General features: G+C 42.8%; 1 protein-coding gene across 2 annotated transcripts; it reads left to right on the top strand.

Annotated features, from left to right (window-relative positions):
* Positions 1 to 258: 258 nt before the first annotated feature.
* HECA (hdc homolog, cell cycle regulator) lies at positions 259 to 27,145 on the top strand. 2 transcript variants are annotated; one of them, XM_074862687.1, is made up of 5 exons: positions 259 to 502; positions 15,700 to 16,740; positions 19,856 to 20,010; positions 22,720 to 22,918; positions 23,500 to 27,145. In XM_074862687.1, exons 1-4 carry the CDS (start codon positions 271 to 273, stop codon positions 22,882 to 22,884), a joined length of 1,593 nt encoding a protein of 530 aa, XP_074718788.1. In that variant the 5' UTR covers positions 259 to 270; the 3' UTR covers positions 22,885 to 22,918; positions 23,500 to 27,145. The 2 variants fall into 2 exon arrangements, with proteins under 2 accessions (XP_074718788.1, XP_074718787.1); XM_074862686.1 differs by having other exon boundaries at positions 22,720 to 27,145.
* The last annotated feature ends 404 nt before the right edge of the window (positions 27,146 to 27,549 follow it).

Raw genomic sequence — 27,549 nt, forward strand, 5'->3', positions numbered from 1 at the left:
TGGCTCAGCCTCAGCCCCAGCCCCCCCCGCTCCAACGCGCTCCGCTTCCCGCTGCCGCCCGCGCCTGCTCCGGGAGGAAGCGGGGCGGCGGCGGCGGCCGAGCGGGACACGCCTCTCGCCCTCCCCGTCCCGGCCCTCCCGGGCCCCGCCGCCCACCGCGGGCGCGGCGCAGCGCAGCGCGGCCCCGCCATGAGCCGGAGGTAGCGGCGGCGGCGCCTTCCGCAGCCGCCGCCGCCCGCCCGCCCCGCCGCGGCGGCGGCCGGGCCCGCGATGCCGAACCAGAAGGGCGGCAAGGGCAAGAAGAACAAGCGCGCCAACAGCAGCGGCGACGAGCAGGAGAACGGGGCGGCGGCGGGCGGCGGAGCCGCGGCAGCGGCGGGCGGCGGCGCCGCGGCGGGCGGCGGAGCCGGAGCGGCGGCGGCGGGCGGCGGCGGCGGGGCGGGCGGCGGAGCGGGCGGCGCGGCGGCAGCGGGCGGCGCGGCGCCCGGAGACGTCAAGAGCGGTGAGCGGCGGGGCCGGGCCCGCGGCCTCCCGCGGCCCGCGGTGGCGCAGGCGGCAGCGGGGGGGCCCGGCGGGGCAGGGGGGCCCCGGCGGGCGGGGATGTGCGGGCGTGTGCCCGGGGGCGGCGGCGGGACCGGGGGGGGGGCGGTGGGGGGGCGCGGGCGCCGCCCCGGGGCCCTGCGCGGCGGCGGTGGCTGCTGCCGCCGGCGGGATCTCCCCGAAATGCGCGGCGGGGCGGGGGGCTGCTCGCCGGGGTGTCCCCGGCCGGTGACCCGCCGGAGGGCGGCGGCGGAGGGCTGCCGGCCTGCCCCGCCGCGCCGCGCAGCGCCCGCCGGCCGTGGCCGCGGGCAGGCGGGGGAGCGGCCCGGCCGGCCGGCCCGCGGGGCAGAGCGCATCCCCGGCAGCGGCTCCGGCCGCGTCCCGGCTCGTTCAGCCCTTCCTTGAAAAATCCCGACTTTTATTTCGGTACAATTAAAAATGGAGTCCTACTTTTCGGTCCGTTTTATTTGTCGCTTTACAGCAGTTGGGTTCGCCAGGGTGATACACTCACTTTTCATCATCCATTTTATGCTGCCTTTGGTTGGTGGGTTGGTTTTTGGTTCGGAGCAGTTTTGGTAAGGTGTTTTCTTGCAGAAACTTGCATTGCTGTCCGTGTTTGGAAATAGTCTTGCTGCAAAATGATACTTCATGCTAAAACTAAAGGTGGGCTAGGATTTTATTACACTTTTTGCTAAGCCAAAAAACTCCCACATCTCAGGTCTGCTGCTAGATTTACAAACTGCGGCACAGAGTCCCTACTGTTGACTTTCCTCCCCTCCCGAGTTGGACTTCAGCTTTTTACTCTCGATGCTTTGGAAAAAGTGGGAGGGTAGCTACAACTGGTTTTATACTTTGTGGCGGTAGTTTTGCCTGGCTGCTGTTAGACAAAGGTAGTTCCAAGAATCTTACTTCGGTTTTCAAGATGTCTGATTCCCGTGGATTATTTAATGGAAACTTTTCCTTAGAAATATTAGCAATTAATTACTAATCACTGTAGTGCACAAGGAATTTGCCAGACTGCTTTTATAAGAGTATTACTTACTCCAGAGAATCATGGAGAATGCTTAGAATTTCCTTTTTGGGTTTGGGGTTTTTTTTTGGGTTGTTTTTGACTATTTGTTCTGAGTGAATAAGGCGTGGGGGGGGGGGGGGGGGGAGAAAGATTAGCAGGAGTTAGAGAATTTCTCGAGCATTTTTATCATGACTTCAGGCCGGTGATGTAATATGTGCGACACCCGCTTTGCAGGTGGTGTGTCTCATATGCGACACTGTTGGCTTTTATTTAGTTTTTCAGGTGGGGAGAAACAGTGTTTCCAAATTTTTTTGCTGAAGCACAAGGGAAAGCAGAGTTGCATTTCTGGTGCGGCTGTTTTGCATGGGGATAATGAAGAGGTGTTCCTTGTGCAGATGCCACTGAAGGTGATGTCAGTGAACACTGGTAGCGGCACAGCTTGTTGGGTGGACAGGTTGTCAGTCTTCTTCAGCTGTAAGACTGAGTGTCCCAGGTTACCTCACGTATCCTTCCCCTGTGCTGGCCAGCTTCCTCCGAAGTTGAGGCTGCCTTTCTGAGAGCTAACCTGAGATGTTCCTTTATTCTCTCTCTCCCTGTTTCCATATGACTTCAGTGGTCAGAAACATCCTTGTCTCTTTTGTCAAATTCCCCCCCTCCCCCTTTTTTTTTCCCCCCTCACAACAGAGACACGACACTGGCTTTGGCATTTGCTGTAAGTGCCTGGTCAGCACACCTCATCTTTGCCTTGACAGGATCATTGCATCTAGTCATATCTTTCATCTCAGGTAATCGTAAAGGCTGGAGGAGTAGATGTGGTTGCTGGCTTTATTTTACATCGGCTACTGCCCATCAGATAATCCTGAGCTGAAATTTCGTAAATTGTGTTCTCACTGATAAGTCCAAAGCTTTCAACAGTTTTGGTTCAGGAGATGAAAGGAGAAACTGCTCCTGTCATGCTACAGAAGTGGGAATCTGACTCTCATGTGCAAGGAAAAAATTAGATGATGATAACAGATTCCCGCAAGTCTTCAAAACCGATGAATCTGAAATGAAGCTATGTAGTATAGCCAGGGCCTTGGAGTCTAGCTAGACTGAAGATGTTTGTAAGAGGCCATGCACTTACAGTTACTTGATCACTAAGCAGTTTATGGAGGACGCAGCCTGCTGCAGTGAGTTGTGAGGTTAATAGGGTTCTGCTGTACACAGTCAACTCTCGATTATTCATGGGAGACTATCTGGGCTGCGGATTAAGCATGCTGGGTGCAGGGAAGCTCTTCGCTGTGCTGCTTTTGGACCATGCAGCTGCATGCTGTGACTCGTGCTGCCCAGGCTGCCCACCGGTCCGGTGGGTCCCTCGTCCCTGGGCTCGCTCTTCTCTCCTGCATTGTCACCATATGTTGTTCTAGAGTAATTTGCATGTGTCTGGTATTATCGCTCTCCTACTCTTATCTTTACCCTGGAAAAGCGGTAGATGATCATAATAACATAACCTGTTTTCTTTCATTAACGTGACAGGACAGAAGTATGCAGAGATGAAAGCGGCAGATTTAATAATTGCAAAATTAAGATCGTCTGTGCAAACCTTGGCTTGGCATCATGATGTCAGTATGACAGTCTAATTACACAGTCCCATCAGGACCCTGCTTCACTCAGGGAAGGGATAGTGGTTCGGATGGGTTTTTTTAAGTCGTTGCAGTTCATTATGTGGTCCATGTATTTTTTCTGCCCCCCATCCACGTGTCGTAATGAAACAGAATTTTTGATTTCCTCTGGGCTTCTCCATGCAGCTCTGACTAGCAGTGCCGTGTAATACGGAACTGCCATTATAGCACCCCTTTACAGTGGAAAGGTGTTCCCGTTTTCATTTTGGCAAATTTAGCCTTCAATCCCTGCACCATTTTCCCTCTAAGTGTCAGTCAATTTTTGACACGATGATTGAGAAATGTAGGCTGATTTTTCCCATGCCCCAAGAGGGCATCTGTTTAGGCTTTCTTTTGGTCGTGGTTTAATTTTTGCATGTTCAGAGCTCAGACTGTGATTGAAGGGTTCTAGACTCCCACATGGGAATCGGGAAGGTGGAGAGCGTAACTACTGACCAGATGGGATGGCTTTTCTCCATCTTGCACTGTAACTTCTCAGCAGGTATTGGGATGATGTCTACAAGGAGGATTCACGTTCTGTAGCTGTGCCTTCCATTCCTATCTCTTCCATCAGACCAAGCAGGAATTCTGTATATGATTGATAGATTAATCTTTCTTGACCAAAGTGCATCCATTTTCTGCATTGAATGAGGCACAGGTCATGGGTGGGAGGAATAGACTAATTTAACAGTATCACAGTGCACAGGGAAACTGAAGTGCGATGTCAGAGAGAGCCCAATTTCTTAGATTCCTGGTCTTCAGAGTGGTTGAATGATTGCCTTATACATTTTTAGTTTCCTAGCTAATTTTCTGGGTTACTTTTCTTAACCAAACTGGAAAATCTGAGCTATAATCTTGTAAAATTATACCAGCAGCTTCATGGGATTGTGCACTTACCCCACTGACTCCAGCCTGGTGGGTTATCAGTGTTCCCAATGGCAATAGTTGGTTACTTTCATCTGCAGACATTAGTGAGTGTGAGGGGGCAAGACATTTTGTGGATACTTTGCCCTGGGCAGCAGAAGAGGAAAATCCAAAGGGTTTACATCAGATCTGAGGGCTCTGAGTGGCAAATTCCTTCTCTGTTTCTGCCTCGCTGAGCCTGGGCACTTTTACACTGTCAGCTCAAAACGTTTTATCCCTTTATCCTATAAACTTCTTGCTCTGGTCTCCACATATAGTTGCATCTGACCCTAAAATTCTTTCTTCCATCCATTTTCTTTGTCTTATTTCCATTCTTGGTCTTGTTGTCCAGTAGACCCGAGTCTTCTTCCTCCTCTTGATGGTCAATATCTTAGCATCTTGCTGCTTTATCCCCTTGTCCTTGTCACTCCTAGTCTCTCCAGCATTGGTGCTATGAGAAGATGAGAGAAAAGGAAAAGCTGGCTCTTCTTATCTGTGCTTTTCCTCTTAAATATGTGGTTCATTATAACCAGTTAAATTAAACCAAAAAAATATGGCAGCTGTCTCTAAATCACTGTCTTACAGTGTATTTGCCACCTGTTTTAAGACTGTAGTTTCCCCCCTCTGGCACAGGTGAGCTCTTTGTGCTGGTTTTGGCTGGGATAGAGTTAATTTTCTTCACAGTAGCTAGTATTGGGGCTATCTCTTAGATTTGTGCTGAAAACAGTGTTGATAATGCAGAGATGTTTTCGTTATGGCTGAGCAGTGCTTACACAGAGTCAAGGCCTTTTCTGCTTCTCACCCCACCCCACCAGCAAGTGGGCTGGGGGTGCACAAGAAGCTGGGAGGGAACACAGCTGGGACAGCTGACCCCAACTGACCAAAGGGATATTCCATACCATATGACGTCATGCTCAGCGTATAGAGCTGGGGGAAGACGAAGGAAGGGGGGGACATTTGGGTGATGGTGTTTGTCTTCCCAAGTAACTGTTACGTGTGATGTAGCCCTGCTTTCCTGGGGATGGCTGAGCACCTGCATACCGATGAGGAGTGGTGACTGAATTCCTTGTTTTGCTTTGCTTGTGTGTGCGGCTTTTGCTTTACCTATTAAACTGTCTTTATCTCAACCCACATGTTTTCTCACTTTTACTCTTCCGATTCTTAACCCTATCCCATGAGGGGGGAGTGAGCGAGTGGCTTTGGGGGGCTTAGGTGCTGGCTGGGTTAAACCACGACACCCTTAAACTGCAAAAGTGTCAGAGCTGGTGAGTCGGTGGGTTGTCAGGCAGAGTTGCCAGCAGTCAGATCTGTACAGGATCCCCGGGCATGAGAGTCCTTCAGGGGAAAAAAGACTGTGAGGGAGCTGGTGTAGGTGGTGGTTGCTGGAGGTCTCACTGGAGCATGGTTTCCCAGGGGTGGAGTTCCTCTGTGGCAGCAGAGGGGTCGTGTGAGCAGTGCCCACTGCACAGGCCAGGCTCTGGACTTTTCTGTAGTTACCTGGGTTTGAAATGGCCAGCTGTGCTTTCGCCCATTCTTCACCTGGGTTTCACAAATCTGTAAGACTGGTTTACTTTCGAATAAAAATGCTAATGCAGGACAAGGGTATGAAGAAGAAAATCAGTCAGCACAACAGTGACTAATGTATTGAAAGCTGGCCAACAATTAAAATTTACAAAAAAAAAAAAGATTATATCCTGGAGGTGGGATAGTTAAAGAGGGCCAGAAAATTTGTCGGTGCAATATTTAAATTAAAAATGCATTTTTAGAACATGAATTGCCGTAGTATTTAAGCATGGATTAATATTTGCTGTCAAATGTTCCCTGCTGCATGTAATATCCAGTTCCAGTTTGGCACTCTAGCGATGCTCAGTACTGGCACCTTCTTATACACCCACTTAGCTTGAGGGAGTCCCATTGACGTTGGTGAGACCACCTAGAAAATTAAGTTTCTGTTCTGTTGCAGTGACTACAAAATTTAATACCTATTAATTTTCTAAAGGAAAACCATTTTGCTTTGTAATTCCATTAAGTTCTTCTAACTACAGAAATCAATTGAATGCAAATTTCACTGTCTCTCAAAGCAAATTGGGTTTGAAAGGACTTTCATGTTAGTTTTAGGATTTTTAGAATTATGCATTTACATGCTTTTGTAGCAAATGCATTTCATGTTCTTCAAATCTTTGCAAATCGAATCATGTCTATGGTATTACTGAATAAAATAAATACTATCCTTTCATGCAATCAAGTACACACCCATTTATTTTTTTTTAACAGTTATTTGCTATCAAAATGGTTATTGGTGCCCTGACAGCATTCTGTGTTCATGTGATTAGTCATTTGCTCAAGTGTAGCGCTTGCATGAGTAAGGGTTAGGCTAGATGTTTGTTAGGTTTCATATGAGGAAATACAGTTTTTGAACTGTTTGCTTTACTTTGTACTTGTCCTGTATCTTCCTCCCAGTGATCTAACAAGTAGTGACAAAACAATTTCTAGTCCTTGGAGACATTTGTAAGTTTTTTTCAGCCTTTCTTACAGCAGTGCGTATCAAGACATCCTTTGATATTAAGTACCATGATGACTGGCAGACATCCATCCTTCTCTGCTTTTCTTCCTGCAGCATATGCAAGGGGGAAAAAAATAGAGGTTAACCTTGCATCCAGCTTGGGGTAAAATACTCCAGCTAATCTTCAAGGTGTCAAAATTACAATAGCGTTAGTAGATCATGGGCTTTCTCTTAAACAGTTTTGATAGAAATTCAAATGATTTCAATGAGGCCTCTTGAAGCAGTAATCTAGTCACTGGAGTGGGTAATTCCGTTTTGAAAGCTTGTGGGATTTTGAGTGGAGCACTGGCATTTCCCAGTAGACTTCAGTGACATTTATCTTGAGAGCATTCCCTTTAACCTTTATCTCTTTCTCTCTGCTTCTCCTACTATGTAGAGTCTATCAGTCCTCCTTCCAGGGCTTGAGAGGGATATTGCTGTTGTTCCTGTCCTGAATGCCTGCTGGGAGAGGAGGTAGCTTCAATCAGAGCCTGGCTATTGAGTGTGCCTGGCACTCCCTGTCTCCACTCCTGTTCTACCGATACCCATGTTGGGAGCCATGTACAGTCGAGGTCTCTGTGTACCGCACAGATGCCAGAGATGGCACATGGGCAGGGCTGGGAGCCAGCCCAGCATCGTGAAGGAGAGGGCTATTGGAACTGACAGCTCCAAACTCAGGAGCTGCTGTCTTGCAGAGATGCTGGGTACTGCAGCTAGGGTGACTGTGTCTCCTGTTTCCCACTGAGTTTCTAACAGCTTCTTTAGCCTTTAGCATGGGAAATAAAAATACTTGTCTGTCATATTGAAACTTGGGAAGGATAGACCAATGACACAAACATCCCTAGACCAATGACACAAATATCCCTAGACTTGAAACTAAAAGAGGTGCTGATACCACTTGATTCAACCTTTTCTCCTTTTTATCTTCCCTTCTTGTGCTTTTGGACTGGGTCTAGTAGCTGGTTGACTCTGAATCTGGGCAAGTCCAGCCTGTGGTGTTTACATCTGTGCTTAGTATTAGGGCATCTCCTGCTTGCCAGAGTTACCTCTTTATTCCCAGCGTGAGTTGGAATTTGTTGCTGAAAACTGGCAAGGGCAGGTGCATTAGTCTGCTTTACTTATTAGGATGTCTGTTTCTTGAGGCACCAGGGTTAGTTTTCTGTAACATTTCAAGGTATTAAAATCTATTGGAAGGCTACAGTAAGAGAATTTTAATGATGGAAATGCTTTTCTGTGAGGATGATTCATGTGCAGACAAAGCAACAGCCAGTGTTCAAAACATCTTTGCATTCACCATGATAGAGGTCACCAGAAAAATCCACCCTAAACTGAGGAGCGCAAGGAGTCTTCCTGGCCCGGGCATGATTGCTTGTGACATGTAGGACCAATTGTCACCTGACCTGGTTAAGCCAACTCAGAATTCACATAGGAGTATCAGGACTGCATTGGCATTAGTTGTCTCAGTGCTGATACAGGTAGAGGCTCAGGCTTGTTCTCTTCGATATATTGAACTGGTGATATTTTCAGTTGGATTGAAGGTATGACAGCCCAAGCCAGAGCAAGATTTCTTCTATGCAGAGAGAGTCTGCATATCCTAGGCAAAAGGCAAAGCTGGTGACTTGAATTGTTCTCTGTGTTTGGATAATAACAGGTATTAAATGGAAATAAGTTGGCTAAGTTGTCTAGATGATAACTGTACAGATTATGGTGATTTCTACCAGACCATGTGAATTCTCATGATGGGTTTCAGCAGTGTAGGCAGTTAGTTGGTCCAGCTTGGAGCACAGATGGTTGTGTAAGCAAACTGCAAAACTATTGTGCACACGTTAAGTGCCTATCCTCCTTAGTTTGTACAGTTTTGCTCTTGACTTTCTGACTGACTTTGGTGAGGTGATGGCTGAGCTGGGAGTGGGTGGTTGAATAAGAGCCACAGATAACTGACTTTGTATCATGTGCTAATTGCTGATTTCATAAACAGGCACTAGCTCTGACTGTGCTGTGTGTTAGAAGGTGTTAAAGTAGCAGACATGAGTTAAGCTTTCATGATTTCCATGGCATCTTCCCACTGCTGTGTAGTTGCTAGGCCTTTCTCAGTTTTGATTTATTTATTTTTTGTGAATAGACTCCCTTGGAGGCCAAGCATGGAGTCAGCGTAGAGTGAAGTGCATGGAGATGGTTCTAGCACCTACTGAGCCCTCCAGGAGTACTGTCATTTGAATTCCCAGGTGAACTAGGGTTTAGCAGCTCCAAATTACCTGAAATCTTTTCTAGGGGAATGTAATCACTTCACGTGGCTCCTCACCTAATACAACTAGTGACATCTTGCACAAGTTGTAAGTGTGCCAAGGAATGCCAGGCTGCTTACAGCTTTGTTCTCTTTAAGTCCCTCTGAGCATAAATATTGACTGCAGCTACTTGGCCCTTGAGGGTAGGACTGACCTCCAGATTGTAAGTGTCAATATGTAGGTGCTTACATGTGGAAAGCTATCAGCCAGTCTCCCATTGTGATGAGGGGTTGTCTGGAGTCAGTGGCGCTCAGAGGGTGATTCAGAGGGGGTCTGTGCGGGTGTCAGGCCAGCCTGAGCTCTGTCTATTGCTCACTGAAGATGCACTGCTGGTGTTGACTTCTCTTTCCAAGAACCTAAGAGGGAATCTCATGACACAGACAAAAGCCTGTATTTTAGGAGGCTTACCAGGTATCGCTGTCTTGTTTTTGCCTCCTCCCCCCTGGAGAATGACTGGAAACTTTCATCTTGATCAGTCTGCAAAGATTGCTTAAGAAGTTCTAGAGAGACATCGGTCATCATCAGTGAGTGTTATCAATATAAGCCACGAGCTGAGCTGTTCTGAAAGACTTCTCTTACTGTTTGACGGCTGTTACTTCTTGTTGCTGCACTGAAGATCCAAACTTGCCTTTTGTATCCACTTGTGAAACATTTTTTCCCATTGCATTCTTCCTGCTGCATTCAGGCTCTGAGGAAGATGGCTAACTATTTCTGTATTCCCATACTATTTGCAGTGTTTAACCAGTTATGCCTATGGCAATACCATTTTGTCACATCTTGGTAATCGTTTGAATATTAAATGGTATTCCAAGGTTCACCAGAGCAAACACATTGGACAATTAATACAAGTTTTCTGTTCAGTCTGTTTTGTTGTTGTGGTGGTTTATTTTCTACAGCTGCAGTATAGTATTAGCACAATAATATTGTATGACTTCAATTAAAATAAAGCTATGCTGATGGCAGAGGAAATTCAGAAGATTCATGCAAATGGTTGGTAGGGAGTAGCCTTCCACAGAAATGACTCAGCTCTGGTTCAAGCTGTCAGAGTGAACAATTCCTAGCTGTGTAGGGTTGTGAAGAGAGCACTGTTCATGGGAAGGTGCTGGTAGAGGTTAAAGTGCTTGATTCGCAAAGTGTGTGTCCCACAGGTACCCTTCTGGCCTAAGTAATGTGCTGGCAAGTAAAGTGTCCTTGGCATAGATGGTGAGATGCTAGAGTAACAGTGGACCAAAAGCAAGCCATAGTAATCTAGATCTTGCAGCCGATCCAGTGCCAAGACCTTAGCTTTTTTTTTTTTTTTGATAATTTCTTTTTCCAGATCCATAACAACTTACTGTTGCCTGACAGTTGTTTTAAGATGACAGTAGGGCTGCCTCTTCCAACAGCCGCTGTGCTTCTCTCTCCTCTGCCCCCAGCCTCACATGTTTAACACCTCCCTTGAGTTTTACCAGCGATTGCAAGTCTGCGGTGAGCTGAAACCTACGCTGACGAGTACAGGAAATAATTATCTGTTTCTGTCCACTGACTGAAGAACTCTGGTGCTTAACACAATGGATAATGTGGGAATGTGGCAGGGGAAGAGCAAATTTTGCTTGAGGCGTCCGCACTGAGGACTTGGAACAAATGAGAGCAGTCATGAAACTGAAGCTGTGGAGTCATTGCATTTGGCTTGCTGGGTGCATCTCTGGTTTTATGATGGGTGTGTAAACAGAAGTAAACAACATTCTCCTCCATTTACTTCACCAGAGGGAAGTTCCTCAGGCAGCTGTTGTTCTGCTGCTTTCGTTTGGGTCATAAAACAGGAAGGGTCGTCTTCATATACCCTATTTCTTTTCTATTAAAAGGTAGAAACCAGTTAATGTGGTTTTTTTTGTTGAAGATTTATCTGAACTGTCTTTTTCTATTCCTGACTTTTATTGATATTTATAAACCTGAACAGAAAAACAGAAAAAGGCAAACACCCAAGCCATCTTCCTTGTAGTCTTCTGTCATGTACTCATTTTTGAAAGAAAAGTTAATTTTATGGTAGTTCTGTCAAACATAAAACACAACCTTGTTTAAACAATGAACTATCTTTGCTCCAGTGTATGTTTGTTTGGCATATTGTATGCTATTTCTGTTTTAGAGGACATTTATGTGCTGCCCCTTGCACTATTTTAAGAATTACTGATCAAATTCACTACAGTGGAATATGAGAAATCATTTCCTTTTTTTAATGTGGAAACTTAATTTCTTGAAAGAAGCAGCATGCAATTGTAGTTGCAACTTGGCAGCCTGTCTGTTACAAGTAAACCTTGAAGCCGTTCTGCTACACGAAACTTCACGCTGTCTTGTTTTGTTCTCTTGTGCTGTGAAAACCGTCTTGAAACTGAGAGGAAAAATAGAGGTACTTTTATGGCCATTTAGAAGTTCTTTCAAAGGGTCTGCTGGGAGGATGGATGCTGCCCTGATACCTGTTAATCTTTAATTTTTCTTGAAGTTCAATTTCACAACTTTGGAAACCAGAAATCTGTGGAGCTATTAGATACTTGAAAGCAAATTTTATTTAGGTGACAAGCCAGCTTGGGCCTGCAGGTGTGCATGGGCAGCTTGGCCATGTGAATTTCTATTTACTCATCTTTACTGTCTCTCTTGACAGCAATCGTTGCGCTGTTATCATAAAACATTAAGACGATGATTCTAGCTCTGACTTTTTGAAGAATAACCTCAAAATGCATTTCTAATTAATGGGAAATAGAAGGGCTTGATAACAAGAATTTTTAAAGGTTTGTAATTCTGTAATAAGTGCTTTGTCTCGTTTATAAAATGATGATTAAATAACCCAGAACACTTTCAAGGGTGTGAAGTGATGGGAAGAGCTCTTCACATTTGCTAATGTGGCTCCCATACTAAGTGATCTGAATGTTGTCTCTTTCGCTCCTAAGGCATATCTGTTGCTGTGATCTGGGAAAGTTGCACAAAAAATTGCTTTGTTTTCTATTTCTTATTTATTCTTTATGTAGGAACATGTGGCATGATTATGTTTGGCAGGAGACATGAATGGAGAGAAGTCCGCAAGGGATGTTCAGTCCTGCGCAGTCTGTTTTGTACAGATAGACCTGCTGGAATTTGAAATATTAGGCAGAACCAAATGCTGGCTTGAGGTTTCTGTACGCTTTTCAGGTAGTGGAGTTTTCTGCTTTCTTAAATAGGGAGCTACTACAGAAGTGGTAGAACTTTCCACTGAGACAACTTTAATTAGCTGTGCTAAATTTCTATGTGGAAATACTGCAGCGGTTTTATCAAGGCCATCTCCAGATCAGCAGACTTCGTAATAACAAACAGTAAAAGCAGGTGCTTTGACTAGCATGGCATTAACCGTGCTGTGGAGCATGGCAACATGGCAGAGAGACCCGTTGATTTCTTATGCTGCTACAGTGACAGTAGTGAAATGTCAGGTGAGTCCCCAGAAGGGGTGAGTAGGCACCAGCTTCTCCTCTTAGCAATGATGTTTTCCAAAGTGATCTCAGTGCCACCATTTAACAATTCAGTGGTGTCTTTTGCGTGGGGAAAGGCTCTTGTTCACTCCGTTGCTTTCTTCCAGCTGCTCTAGATCTGCTTTTGCGTTGGTGATTGTCTGACCAGCTAATTCACACTGAGTAGATAGAAGATCAGATGAGGGAATGTCTGAAAACTTAGTCATCTAGTTAACTTAAATGTTGAAAAAGACATTACTGTCCAAGACCTGAAGCTTTTTCTTGCTCATAGTTATGCTGTGTGGGAAGTTCCTCACATAATCTGGCATCTGTAAATTCTCAAGGAGAAGCTGGAGAAAGTCCCACAGTCCTTCCATTGACCAACCAGGGAAAAGGGGAAAATAAACTGTTGAAAGTCACCTTTACAATAGCCTCTAGACACCCAGTACATGATCATAATCAAATAATTGTGGACATGTTCTGTGGAATACACAGGCTGTAGTGGTTTTTTCTGTATTTCCAGGCACTTATTTTATTAATTTCATTTTTTTGTTCAAATAGTGAAGAGGCTCTAAACTTCTTAGGGGGCTAGAGATCGTATGTTTTTGCATCCAAAACCAAAAACATGTTCAAAGGCTAGTCAAGGAAACACTTTTTCAGTCAGTTAACTATGCCAGTATGGATGAACAAGTATAAGGTCTTGTGGAGATCTCTAGACTTGTCTGTATAGTAACTTTCTCGGCTGTCAGCTATAATTATACCTGCGACTGTTAGAACATTTACACTTCGAAACACAGGGGGAGCATAAGTGGATTTTTGGCATGTTCTTTCTTCCTGCCTACTGGCAGTGGTGGAAAGGAATATGTACCAAAATAGATGAATACAGGAAATGCATAAGTGAGAACTCTTCTTATTGGTACCTCCGGTATCTTGCTACACATCTGACTTCTGACGATTTGCCTTTAATGGTTTCAGTTTAACTGGCTTCTCTGAGAGAAGCTGCATAAGGATGCTGTCATTGCAAACTATACTTTCAGACCCTAAATATGATGAAAGAATGACTGACAATGAAGAAAAGCTTTGCAGAGATGCTGCCATAGTGTAACTTGAATCGAAGTCTGGGGGAATGGGTGGGAGAACTCTGTGAACTGGTAAACAGATTTTATTTCAGAGCAGATAAGTTATCGTTCATTTTTGCTCTTGGTCGCAATGTTATACTCAATAATACACAGTAAAAAACGTGGAGAAAAATTAGACATTGGTAGCTGATAAAATTCATACTTCTCAATGACATCTCAAAACCTGCATGTTTTTAGTGAGCTTTTCAGAGACCTGAGACAACTAGTAAGAACATAGGTGTCACATGTATAGAAGGAACTTCCAAAGAGTCCCTAGGGAAAGCTGCTCTTATCTCTGTTCTCTCCAATTTGGTAATTTGTTTTTAAGTCATATTTTGAAATGAAATAGGCTTTTTTTGCTCTAAGAGAATGTTTTGGGAATGTGCGTTGCTTGCAGTTTATAGGCCAGTCCCTGAAGGAAAGGTATTGCAGAAAATTCTCTTTGCAACTGTGCTGCTTCTGGCATTAGCAATGGAGGCAGAGAAATGAGGTGAAGGATGTGGCATCTTCCAGGCAATGGCTCAGGAAGATTTTCTCGTGCTCTTTGTACCCGTCTCTTCTGAGTAAATGAGTCTTCAGAGCTACTGTAATTTTGAATTTACTGAAGGTAACTTTGAAGATTTTGTTTGTTTGTTTATAGCCTTTTAACGAAAACTTGTTGGGAAGGGGCGAAACCACTAGAGCGGCAAAAATCTGTTGTTGTAAAGCATCTGGTTTGTGTATTGCTGCTGTAGGACACGTGATGATGGGTAGTGTGTGTATTCCTGAGAGCCTGAGTAAAATCAAATGGAGCAGCATAAAACCTATCATCCCACTGCAAATTATTTATATTATTTGTGCTAGCAGTGAGAAGAACAGGATTAAAAGCAATGCAACCGAGTGGTGGGTTTTTTTCCTGCTTATCAGCTAGAAATTTGAAGTCCTGAGGAAAAAAACCCTGGATCACAGCAGCCTCTCTTTCGCAAGGCTCGGTGTACCTCTTTTTGAGTTCCGGAGCTCTGGCTGAGACTGGGGAACTGCAGGGAGCTGGTTTGCTCTGTTTCACATAGGGTGAGACAGCACTTGACCATGGAAGACCCTGAAGAAGCCTGCTAGTATTTGAATGCAGCAATACAGAGGTTAAAAGGCAGCCAGCCAGCCCTGTTGGAGCAGTATTTTTTGGTGAAGTGGAGGAAGTAGGAAGTCAGAAATACAGAGGAGAAATATTTGTAATACTTGAGTAAGCATCTAAAAACTTCATAATTAGAAACTCTTAAGATCCAACAGAAACTCCAGCTGAAAATTTCCTGTCCTTTCTGTGCCTCCCAGCTGCAATGGAGCAGCCAGAAATGGGACTCATATGTAGTCCGTGGTACTTTAGTGAAGGAGGGGAAAACATCATTGGTCCATAAATGCAGAACATTTTAGTAGAGCATTTTTGTGTAGAAGCTGATAGTGTTGCAGGGAGAGAATTGAAATAAACTCTTCTTTGCTCAAGCATATAGCAAAGGCTGCTGCTTTGCTGATAAAAGACCAAGTGGCATTTCGTTCTTTTAAACTGTCGGTGTTGCAGAACTATTTGGTTTGTGAAATTTAGCTATCCAGGAGGTCAGTGATGGCAGTATGATCTATATTTGCCTGAGCAATGTAATGAAGGCTCTCCTTTCTGTACTAGGAACATAAGCGGTTTGTCTTGCTTTTCAGAGTCCTCTGTTTCCTCCTTCTCTCCCTAGCTGTTGTCTCTTGCTTAGTCCCAAAGAAAAGATCAATTTCTGCCTCTCCCTGTGATTGCAAAGCCAGACTGTATTGCCTACTTGTTTTTCAAACAAACATCTCTGTGTGTTCTCCCCCTGTTGCCTCTCAGGCTTCAAAGCAACCCTCCAGAAACATCCACAAAGCTTTCTCCTTACTTCTTAAGGCCTTGCAACGGTATCTACAAACCCTTGCGGTGGGCTGATTCTTCTGAGATGCTTTGGCTTTGAATATTAAACAAAACTGTAATGTCATTTTGTCCTTTATTCCCTCACTTTTGTATTTTCTTTCACATACTTAATTTTTTTTTGGCAAAGACTGCTTTTTGCCCTGACCCAGAGCTAGTGCTTGTGGGCCCTTCGGTAATACGGATCATGAGTAAGAGCTCATGTGTGTATTTGGCATGGTGTTTAAAGAAGTATTGCGATAAGCAGGCCATTAAGTTATTAATGTATCTGTTTTATCTTCCACAGAAGCCCCTTGTGCTACTCCACTGATCTGTAGCTTTGGAAGGCCGGTGGACCTGGAGAAGGATGACTACCAGAAGGTTATATGCAACAATGAGCATTGTCCGTACAGCACTTGGATGCACCTTCAGTGCTTCTACGAGTGGGAAAGCAGCATTCTTGTCCAGTTCAATTGCATTGGCAGAGCCAGGAGCTGGAATGAAAAGCAGTGTCGCCAAAACATGTGGACAAAGAAGGGATATGACCTGGCTTTTCGCTTTTGTTCCTGTCGGTGTGGGCAAGGTCATTTGAAGAAGGACACTGACTGGTACCAGGTGAAGCGAATGCAGGATGATAAGAAGAAAAAATCAGTGTTGGAGAAGAGTACGGGAAGGTCAATGGCAGAGTCAGCAGAGGAGGCCAAAAAGGGCAGGCCGACCAACAAGCCGCAGAAGGGCTTGAGCAATGACCTCCAGCGAAGGCACTCGATGGACAGGCAGAACTCCCAGGAGAAGGGCGTCATTGGCAGCAGCTACGCCGTCCGTTCGCCTTGTGTCTCCCCTGGCCAGTCTCCACCCACCGGCTACTCTATTCTTGCCCCCACACATTTCAGTGGCCCTCGTTCTTCGCGATACTTAGGAGAGTTTTTGAAGAATGCCATTCACCTGGAGCCCCATAAGAAGAGCATGGCGGGTGGGGGCATGTTCAGGAACGCGCATTTTGATTACGGGGCAGCTGGCTTGCAAGCACATAGATCAGGACACTTCGATGCCCCTGTGCAGTTTTTGAGAAGGCTTGATCTATCTGAGCTGCTTACTCACATCCCCAGGCATAAATTGAATACTTTCCATGTGCGGATGGAAGACGATGCCCAGGTGGGCCAAGGGGAGGACCTTCGGAAGTTCATCCTTGCTGCTCTTAGTGCCAGCCACAGGAACGTTGTAAACTGTGCGCTGTGCCACAGGGCGCTGCCAGTGTTTGAACAGTTTCCGCTGGTGGACGGGACCCTGTTCCTTAGCCCATCGAGACACGATGAGATTGAATATGATGTTCCCTGTCACCTTCAAGGTACAGGTTGTCTGTCAGTCATGCTAGGTTTTATTAAATGATGGAACTACCTTTTGTGCCTTGTACCCCCCATTATAGATTTTCATCCTGATTCTGCATTTTTAAGCAGTTCTGTAGAGCTTGAAGTTGTGTCCAAATTAATCACATGGATCAGATTGAAACACTTAGAAGGAATTACGAAAAGGAAATGCTGTGTAGAAAGGTCCATGTCTTGTGTTTGGGTTTACAACTAAGAGATTTCTCATCTGCTTTCTAGGTAGACCACGGAAAGGTTTTCCAGCCAATCTGTTCTGCAGTGTGTGCCTGCTGATTTATCTGTTGTGAGCTTTACTTCCAAGATATACATCAACCTTTTAAACAACCTTTTAAATTTAAGCATGCTGTGCTGCAGCATGGGTGAAAGTTGTATTTGTACCACCAGTGAGATGAGATGCTTCTCATCTGCTTTCAGACTAGAGAATATCAGTTTTGGTTTATAGCAAACTACTATTTTTCTTTTATGTGGAAAGGACTGTAGTCTGGCCTATGTTAACACCAGCCTGGAGAGGCTGGATGTAGTAGAAGTAAGCTTTTATATGGTGGGTTGAAGCAGCAATGGTGTAGTGAGGGTTTTAGACTTATTTCCAAACTTCTGCCTGTTTGGACTCTATCCTGATCACGTCCCAGCTCCGAGCTGAGTTGAGACCAAGGCATGTATTACTTTTCTCCTCCTAGAGAAATAAATGGATGTGGGCTAGGATGAGCTTCAGCTCATCCTGAAAGCTGTGCCCCAGACCAAGTGATCGGGGTGGTACATGGCAAAACATGCCTGTTCTGCAGCCTGCTGGCAGCCAACATGGCTAAAATAAATCAGAAAATATTTGTAGTTTGGTGTTCAAAACCACAGAATTATATGTTGAAAAGTGTGTTGAGAAGACATTAATGAGGGGTATTTTTAATATTTAAGTTTCTCTCCTTTCAATAAAATTTGTTATATCCCATGCATGATCATAATATGTGTTATGTAACATTCCTTTGCTCAACAAACTTTGTATTTTTTTTTTCTTTCCTTAAATCACTGTGCACTAAGTCACTAAACTGTATTCATGCTAACATTATTGTTTTGTCTTGCCTAATGTACTTTAAGGAGGAAAAGTGGTAGGCAAATATACAAGCTAAAAAAGCTACAGGATAAACAGAATATATGTATGTGAGATAACAATGCTTATTTGCTTTGGTGGGGAGGCATGCACAACGTGCTTGTGATTTTATCAATGCTAATAGCTGGTTTAGTAATAGTGAAACTCATCACTTGTTAACATTTGCCACTAAGAATGAAACTCTGCAAATTAATTTCTTTAATTAATTGCTCCATACCCATTGGATGATATGTCTGAAAAACTTGCTTGGACAAGATACTGTGAATAATTAATTGTTAAAATTTCTACCTCCTTGTCCTGGGTAAAATGGTTTATTATCAGAAGTACACTTTGAAATGAAATTAAGCTGGCAAGGTGCTGTTCCAGGGTGTTACTTTCTCTTCAGTAAAGAAAATAACAAATTTTATTTCAGGCATGTTTAAGGTATCAGGTGCCTCGTTTCCTACATAACAAGGATCCTGAAAATTAAGCAGTGGGGCCGTACAGTATTTTAATGTGCGGGAGCAGTGCAGACTTCAGATGAGGAAAAATATTATTTTCCTGCACAGAACACAAAACTTCTGCGCATGGAGTTATTTGAAAGCCTCCAATCTCGAGTGTTCACTTTAGGAATGGAGTTTATTATATTTGCACATCATGTTTTCTACAGCTGAACACTCCAGTGTGGAATAACTCAATTTCTATCAGCTCATACTAGCAAGTTTATTTTGTATATATATTTCAAGAAGAATCTGATTTGTCTTCTAATTTTTCTAAGAGTTGGCTTAAAAAACAGAACAAGTTAAAAAATCAAACCATTAGCTTTAAAGTATCTGGTATGGACTAGTCACAAATGGTTAATATTTTACTCCCTTTTATCTAGAATGAGTACAAAATGTCTATGTTCTTTAAATTACAGATTGTGATGTGTTCAATACTTTCATGCTAAAGAGCACAAATTGCAATCCAAAATAAATGCATATTATATGCAGGCCTATTTTTGTAGCTGATCTGTAACTGCATTACTTTTTAACTTTGTCTTGTATAGCAGTGCAAAATGTGGTATATTACAGAATCAGTACTCTCTGTCAGCCCATTTTTAATAACCAACTATTAAACTACAAATCGATTCAATCACTACAAGTCAGGCTTAATGTAGATGCCAGATCTTTGTGATTTGTAATTAGGGCTTTTTGTTTTGTGTGAAATTCGCATCTTGGATTTTGCATTGGTGAGTTTAGTCACCTTTATGTAAAGAAAATATTTAATTTTCAAATCTGAAATGCTTGATTTTTATGGAAGTCAATATAACTCTGTTTTTGAAAGTCATTGTGTGTACAGAGCCTAAGGTCATGATAGAGTTCCATAGATTTGAAGTTCTGAATGACTGAATGTTAAAGTCTGTGTATGTGTAATGTATAATGCTTTTAAATATACTTACTGTAAATGAATGGTCAGGAAAAAGTATATGAAAGAAAATTGCTCTGCTGGCTGTTGCTTTTTTCCATGAGGAATATTAGGTCCTTAGTTCCCTCTTTGCTGGAATATTTTGGCAAGTTGTTAAATGAATCTGTACCCAGCTTGCTAATAAGCTTCAACACTTCTCCACTTGTTCTGTCAGGTGGGGATGAAGCTAGGGCACAATCCTGGTTTTGGAAACACTGCAGCTGATCATGTAGCTTAACCTTGCATCTGTTCATGGAGCTTAAGCATCTCCTTTTATAAAATATTTTGCTAAGGTCTACCAGCAAATGGAGGAAGGGAGGGTGGGAAGGGTGATGACTAATTCCTGAGTTTTGCATTCATGGAAAGTAGCTTCAGTCAAGCCCTATGTGTTTCCCATAGAGAAACATTTTTTACTTTATAATTCACCCTTTTTAAAAAAAAAATAATAAGGTTGTGATTTGTATCACTGAAGAGCAGATAATACATTGCGGGAAATGTCTGTTTTAATCTTCTGTTCTCATCTCCTTAAGAAGTGTCTTTCCTGTCCACAGGAAGGCTTATGCACCTCTATGCTGTTTGTGTAGACTGCTTAGAAGGGGTTCACAAAATTATCTGCATTAAGTGCAAGTCCCGATGGGATGGAAGCTGGCATCAGCTGGGAACTATGTATACCTACGATATTCTGGCAGCATCTCCCTGTTGTCAGGTTAGTACCGTACATAAATAAGACTCCTAAGGTGAAATTCCAACAGATGATAAGTAAAGCCAAGGTTTGTGTTGCTCTTCTCCCTTCCCTTCTTTCATCCTTCTTTTCTAGCCTATAAGTGCAATACAAGAAAGCTGACCATGTCCCTGTCCCTTTGTCTTATGAGGCACAAAGGCCGATAGCTAGACAAAAACCAGTGCAATGGTCAGTGGTTATTACTTAAGTTTTTTAATAAAGCCCCTTTAAATGCATCCACAATTCAGTCTAATGCTTAGGATGATCCCTAGCAAGTATCTTTGGCATCATATGTAATTTCAGTAGTATTTTAATAACAATTGCGCATTTTTAGCTGATGTTTCATGTGTTCAAGTTTCTTTTAGTTGCTTGAATTGTGTTTTATCATAAGATACTTGTAGCAAAAAAGCCGAGGGAATGGAAAGGTCTAAAGAATCTCTGTGCTCGTGCTTTCCTTAATCTTTTCTACGACTGAGTCTGGTGATGGTACTCCACCACAGCTTGAAGCAGCTTAGTTTTCATTAAATGTTCACCTCATCTGTACCTTGGGTGAGAAAGATCCAAGACCTGAGGTTACTCCAGAGTGGACATCGGCCTGAGGCAGTAGGGTTGTCAGCGTCCAAGAGAATTGTCCATGTGATGGGCAGAGCACTTTTATTGTGTAGGTAGGGGTAGACAGACATGGAAAAAGCATTTATCTGGGAATGGCTCAGTGATCTGCTTGGGATGCTCAGGAGTGGGCCGTTGCCTTTGGACACACAGGTTTTGTTACTGGGTGAGAACAGAAGCCTTGGCAGAGATGCATTCATTCAAAGTACAATCACTTCATGGTATTGTGTGTGCTTAAAAGCACTATGAAATACAGTTTTGTCAATATGTGAAATGCCATTTTATTTTAAATTTAACATATTTACCAAAATGGGTTGCTGAAAAGACAAGTGGAGTTGCTGCTACTGGATAAAATGATACTGATAACAATTATAACTAAAGACAGATATTACCTCCAAATTTAGTGCCTCTTGAGGTTGTAACTTTTTTTTTTTAACATAGGGAGTTTTAAAGGTAAAACACTGATGCTGACTTGCTACCTCTGTAAAAGCCAGGAAATTTAAATCTGAATTGCTTCTGTTGAATGTACAAGACAAGAATTAAGGTCTCGTTATACAAGAGCCTTAATTATATGATTAATGGACAGTGTGACAGTACATGCTAAGTAATAGAACTGACTGTGAAATCATTAGCTGCAGTGACTGTGATTGCCAGATAATACGCTTTATTGTTTCACTGTGATTGTTATAGCTGATTCTGTGCATACAGAGGGATGACATTTAAATATGGTATATAATTTAACTCTGAATTGCCTTGCTAATTTCTATTTTGAATAATTCCATACCTTATTTCAAAATATTTAATTATACATCACAAATGTGCATGTAGGATAATGAACTGCAGCCGCTGTCAGGTTACTAGCAGGTAGCTGATGTGCTGGACAGTAGCAAGGGGGAAAACAACACTGGTTAAGAAAATCACACAAATTCACATCCTACTAAATTGTACTACTTAAAATTTCTGCTTTTCAAGCAGAGCAGATGGCTGTGGAGCTGATGGCTTGTTTCTTTTTGAGTCTTGTCTCAACAGTAATAGTACTTAAATAATTTCTTCCTTTCCTCATCCCAGGAAACTTCCTTAAATCAAGGTTGCTATAGAAAAGTTTTTGTTCTTTTCAGTGAGGAGCTGAAGCTTTCATTAGCGTATTGGGCTGCGAGGTTAAGCTATGATACAGCTCATGCCCTTGCTGCTTATTTGCCACCTTTACTCTTAAACTTCTTTACGGTCTCAAATCCCTTCTGCTTCTCTTGAGTATTTCAAATGGCCTGCTGAGCTTTCACACCACCTGTTGCTTTCTTTGCATCAAATGGGCCAGGTTTCTCAGCTAGATCTCTTCAGAAGACTTACTTTTTGTTATTGCTGAACATTAATAGCTCTGTCTGCCCTCACCCTTGACCTTTAATTATTTCTCATATCCACCCAGTTAATATTGGTCCTTTCTCAGTTGAATTTTCTAGAATGGTTTGTGTGCTTGAAGTGATGTTTAGTTTGTATAAACTGATACGTATTATAAATGTTTAAATAGATACTTAAAGTGATACAATACCATGCCATGCTGATAGATTGAGTTATAAATTTGTTAAGCCAAAAGATTAAAACGCTGATATATTTCATAGACAGATCATGTTCAAACGTCAACCTAAACGGTTCAGCTGCATGGCACAAATGTAAGGTTTCTCTCTTTGCTTTGGGGCTTCATTAATGATGTATTGAGACTGCACTACTTGTGCTGGGGATTGAGGAATTGGTTCAGAGATTAAGCAACACAATGCAATTGTTTGCATATATAAACTTTGAAGTTCTCTACCTCCTGTCAGTCAGAGTGGGAGGTAACCTACTCTCCAGAATTTGGTGGCAGTATTTCATGTGAAAAGCATTGTGTATGCCTGTGAGTTATCAGTCCAGGTGAGGAACGTCCTTACTAGCAGATCCCATTACTGCCAGTTTCCTGACTTACCCCTTCTCCTGCCAGGGAGGGCAGGGCAAGGGGCTGTGTGTGATGCGCTCTCTTTCAGAGGCAAGGAGCGGAGGTGAGTTTGATTATTTCAAAAGGGTTTGTTTCTTTGTTTCTTTGTTTTTTTACAGGCTCGACTGAACTGTAAGCACTGTGGGAAGCCAGTAATAGATGTACGGATTGGCATGCAGTATTTCTCTGAATACAGCAACGTCCAGCAGTGTCCTCACTGTGGAAATCTAGACTACCATTTCGTGAAGCCATTTTCTTCATTTAAAGTTTTGGAGGCTTATTGACGAAAGCTTTGCTTTAGTAATAGCTATTTTATGGGTATTTCAACTTTATTACATATCTTTTTATAGGATTCATTCTGTGATGAAATTTAATTTCTTTTCTAACTGAAAGAGCAGCTTCTTTGTCTGTGTACATATTAATATGTATATATACATGTTGTTAAAACCAGAATCCTCCTGACAAGGTCTCTGTGAAGATTGAAGGCAAGCCAATTTAATGGCCTTTGAATATATCCCAAGTATGGGGTAAAGTTCAGCTAAAAATGATTTGTTTTTATTTTTTTGTATAATTGTAATACAGTTTATAGGAAGGATATGGAGAGACATACAGGACAGAAATATGTTCAGTTGGAAAGTGGATAATTGTGTAGGGTTGTTGTCCCTTCAGCTTGGTGTAAATGGGAAATCCTTGAAAAGAAACTGTCCTGTTACTGTTGAATTCATTCAGCCTTTTGCATCGGTTCCCACGGGTGCAGGAGCTGGCCCTGCACTGCCAGTCACCTCAGCAGGCTTTCTTTCAGATTTCCTGAGTCGGGGTAAACTAAGGTATCGTGACAAGTGAATGTAAGTGTATGCCAGAAAATGCAATCTTGAAATGAATTTTTTTTTTTGGCATAGTGTCTTCCTGCCATGTGCGTTTGATGTGCGTTGCCCTCACTGATGGACCATACGACAATAGTGCTGCTTCCACCGGGGCTGTCATGTGCCCAGCTGGGTCATCTGTTCATACCAAAACAAGCTGGAAATCTTAAAATGCTTTATTTAAAGGTGTTTCTTCATAGACATTTTTGGGAAGGAACAGGCTGAGCTGAAAGGGGATGTGTTTGTATGTGTCTGCTGTGGCTGAGGCTTTGCTGCCTACTGCGAACTGGTGTGACTGGTGTGGCAGGAGGACCATGGAGTGGGATCTGGGCCGTCAGACCTGTAAGAGCTGAGAGATACTGAGTACAAAATATGGCATCACTTTTTAAAACAATTAATTGCTGCACCTTTGTCTTTCAAAATTACATTAAGTCCAGGATCTAAAAACTTGGAGATGTTTTAAGAAAGCAAACTTAGAATATTTACTTTCTACATGCCTCTGTGCTGTACATAATAGACTATGCATTAGGCAGTGAATTTGTATCAGAGGCCTTGGCCCTGTAGTCTCTGCAGTTGTTTCTTTGTTCCCATTTTTCCCTTCCTTAAATAAAATTTTAAAAATAGGTCATTAATCTTTTGCTTGGTTTCTCAAGCCAGTTGAGATTTAGGGAAGTTTGGGTTTTTTTGCTTTTCTCCATAGTGTATTTATGGAGTGTTTGTCCACTCAAGAGGTGTGGGTTTTGTTTCTGTTTACAAGGTTTCTTCTGAAGTTTTTTTGTTTTTCCAAATTAGAATCTTTTTAAAGAGTGTATCTGTTGAAATCATGATCTTGAAAATGACCCTGATACTCTGCCGCCCTGGGAAAGAAAATAAAAATGTTAGAAGACAAAAAGGTGTTTCATTTGCTGGACTGAGAATTATGCTTTCTGCTAAGTTAAAAAATTAATGTGCACATAAAACTCGAACTGAATATCCATGTTTCTTTGTGCATAAAAATGCCAAGTTCACAGTTTTGTTTCCTGGCTCTCTTCACTGCAGAATTAGCTCCTTTTAGCATTAGCCACTTTTCAAGTAATACTCAAGCTGCACAGAGGGCTTTGTTGGCACAGATGACTTGCTGCTAACTTGAGTGGTAATGTCCTTAGAAGCCAGCCAGCTCACTTCAATGGTTTTCACATCTGGACTATCTCATACAGTTACACTGGTGATCTGCTGCTGGTCTGAACAACGATGTTAGAAGGCTGTGGTAGCCTTTATCACTGGTGTTCCCCTCTTTCTGTCCTCACTCCTGGGCTTGGTTTTGGGTCTGGAGCACACCCTTGGGGTTTTGTGCAGATGATCCCTTTTTGTGACAGTTCTGGGAAAATTTGTTTACTTTTTAAGGAGAACTATGGAAGGGACTTTGAGAGACTCCTAGCACTGTCCCGGTGTGGCTACCACAAACCAAGTTAGACCAAGCCCAGTTGCAGTGGGACCAGCACTGTAACCATTGCCCATAGGAGCAGGAGCTGGACTAGGCATACCTGGGCTGGAAGAAGGTGTCTAGCAGATAAAACCTGGTTAGCTGTGCAGTGTGGACTTCCCTTATGGGTGACAATCAAATTATAATTTGAATTAAGTCCTCAGGGAGGATGAGCCCTTCAGCTTTGATGGTGCATTGAACAACCTGATGGTGTTAGGGTGGCTAACAAGGTTGGAGTTGCGTTGCCTGGCAGTACTGCGAGAACCAGAGCAGATAGACAGTGGCTAGACTGTTCCAGCAGTCTGAAATCACACAGCAAAGACAAAGCTCCTGTAATGAGAAAAATTAAAGGATACATCTGTTATTGTAGTGTTGTCTTGAGTGCCAGTCCCTCATGCTGTGAGTCTAGGGTGTTAATTCCCACATAGGCTACATGGCATTGTGTACCCACTTTTTCATGCACTTGGCGAGGGGAGGTGTCACTGTACAACGCACATGGTAGGGGAGAAGTGGGATCCAGAATCCTTCTAAATACTCGTTTATTTGCGTTCCTTAGAGTAGCTTAATTTATAATTCTGTTCTTAAGTACTTAGGTGCCTCTCCAGACATGTACATATGACAATCGAGAATGAGTAAACATGGAAAAAGGGAATTTGGCCAGCTTTAAAAACACAAGTGTATGAAAGGTTGTACAGTATATTCAAGTCAAAACCAAGAATGCAGCAGACAAAGAAAATGGGAAGGGAAAAGCATATTTAAAGTCTTAACAGTGACAAGGAGTTATGTACAAAACTATCCAAGAAAACAATTTAGTTTTCCATCAGCTTTTTCTTTTAATTCTGCTGTTAAGTGAGTCTTATCTACTGTTTGAAGAAATACCTATTTTCTTTCAAAACACATCTCTCAACTGGAGGCTAGCAGCACTTGTAGCACTGTAAAAATGATCCTCAATGGAAACCAGCTGAGATACAGAAGGATTCCTCTGAACTTTAACTCCAAAGTAAATTGTCCCTAATTTGTAAAGAATGCTTTACCTGTTTCTTGCTGGTACTGAAAACTGGTCTTGGTTTACTGTAAGATATGTATTTTCTGTAACATGCATCAGATTCCAGTCAAGCAGTCAGGCCCACCCTTCAGCCTTGAGAGTTTCAGCTGGGCTTTGCATAAGTAGGAAGGCAGAAGTAACTTCTTCGGGACCTAATGGCTACTTCAGAGGTTAAACTAGACCACAGTTGGTTTGCTTTCTGTCTTGACAAGCACTGGAAGTAGTCATGAGCTTTTAAATGTGTCAAAAGGGAAATTATTTCCCTAGCTAGGGAGCTGCTTGCTTTGCTTGTTTGGCTAAAGTTTATTCTTCATTACCTTTCGTTTTTCTGATGCTGTGTGTTGTTTTTAATCTGGCCTGTGTTCAGATTAAATTGTGCCTGAAATATGTTTTGTAAACGAGAATACAGTCCTCTGGATTTGGAAGTTCATTCTATTCCTCTGAAGTGCACGATACTCCTTGTGATAGTAATGGGAGTTGCATGTGCAAATGCTTTTCCTTCCAGTAGTTAACTCCATTTTCCATAGCAGAGGCTTGCATTTAGATAGACTTTGTATTTTGGATGTGTAAAAATGAATTCATCCATCAGTAGGATGTTTAAAACTAAATTTTGATAACTGTAACTAACACAATGGACATCTCTTACGTGCTGATGTGTAGTTTGGCATCTATTAAGGTGAACAACCTGAAATTCTTGTTCTGTCTAATGCTGCAGAGTCATTAAAACTACAGTGTTCTATAGCCAGCCCATAGACTATCCTATAGTCTATTTGCTTTAACATCTCCAGTAGTTAGCTGTGTATTCATAATGAATTTAGTTGGGAAAATAGGGAATATTTGTACAACGGAGGCATCTAACTCAATTTCTTTCTTTTTTCTTTTTTCTTTTTTTCTTTCTTTCTTTCTCATATACTCTTCGTTTTGCTGTACCAGGTAACCAAGGACAAATGTTGTTGTAAGGCCACTGGTGAGAGAACCCCTCAAAAATATACTTGTCCGTAAAGGTTTCTTGAGGCATTCTTGGATTGCACTTTTGCAGATGGAAGAATATGTACATAGCAAATGAATGTTGATGAAATTAAAATAATTAGTTATGATATCATTTGCGTGTGTTGTTAGAGAATATTTTGTTGTGACTTCTCTGTATTAAAAAGTAATAAATACCAGACAGCTAACAGCGTGGGTTCTTCTTTCCCCCTTCTCTTGACTAGTTTCTTACACCTGCTCTTTATAGAGAGACTTAGCCTGGTTGCCTTAAATATTAAAGGACACAGTGAAAACAGATTTTCAGTGCCAATTAAAATGTAGTCATTTTGAAGACCTCTGTACTAAAAGAAGGAGGGGGGTCTGACATGTCCCCTTGCAAAACAGAAGTCCTGTTCACTTTGTTGACATTGGAAATGCGCCTCCTGTAGCATAGCATGTCCTGCGGGAGCTGCTTTGGGAACGCCTGTGTGCTGCACTGGCTCTTGCCAGTGGGGATGAATAGAGGACGGAGTGCTGAATCCTTCACTTCTTGTTGAGTCTGTTAATAGAAATATGCCCTCTGGGGCCTGAGAAATATCAGAAGGGCTTCTGT

This window comes from Strix uralensis, chromosome 3 (genome assembly GCF_047716275.1).
Source record: "Strix uralensis isolate ZFMK-TIS-50842 chromosome 3, bStrUra1, whole genome shotgun sequence".
NCBI lineage: Eukaryota > Metazoa > Chordata > Aves > Strigiformes > Strigidae > Strix > Strix uralensis.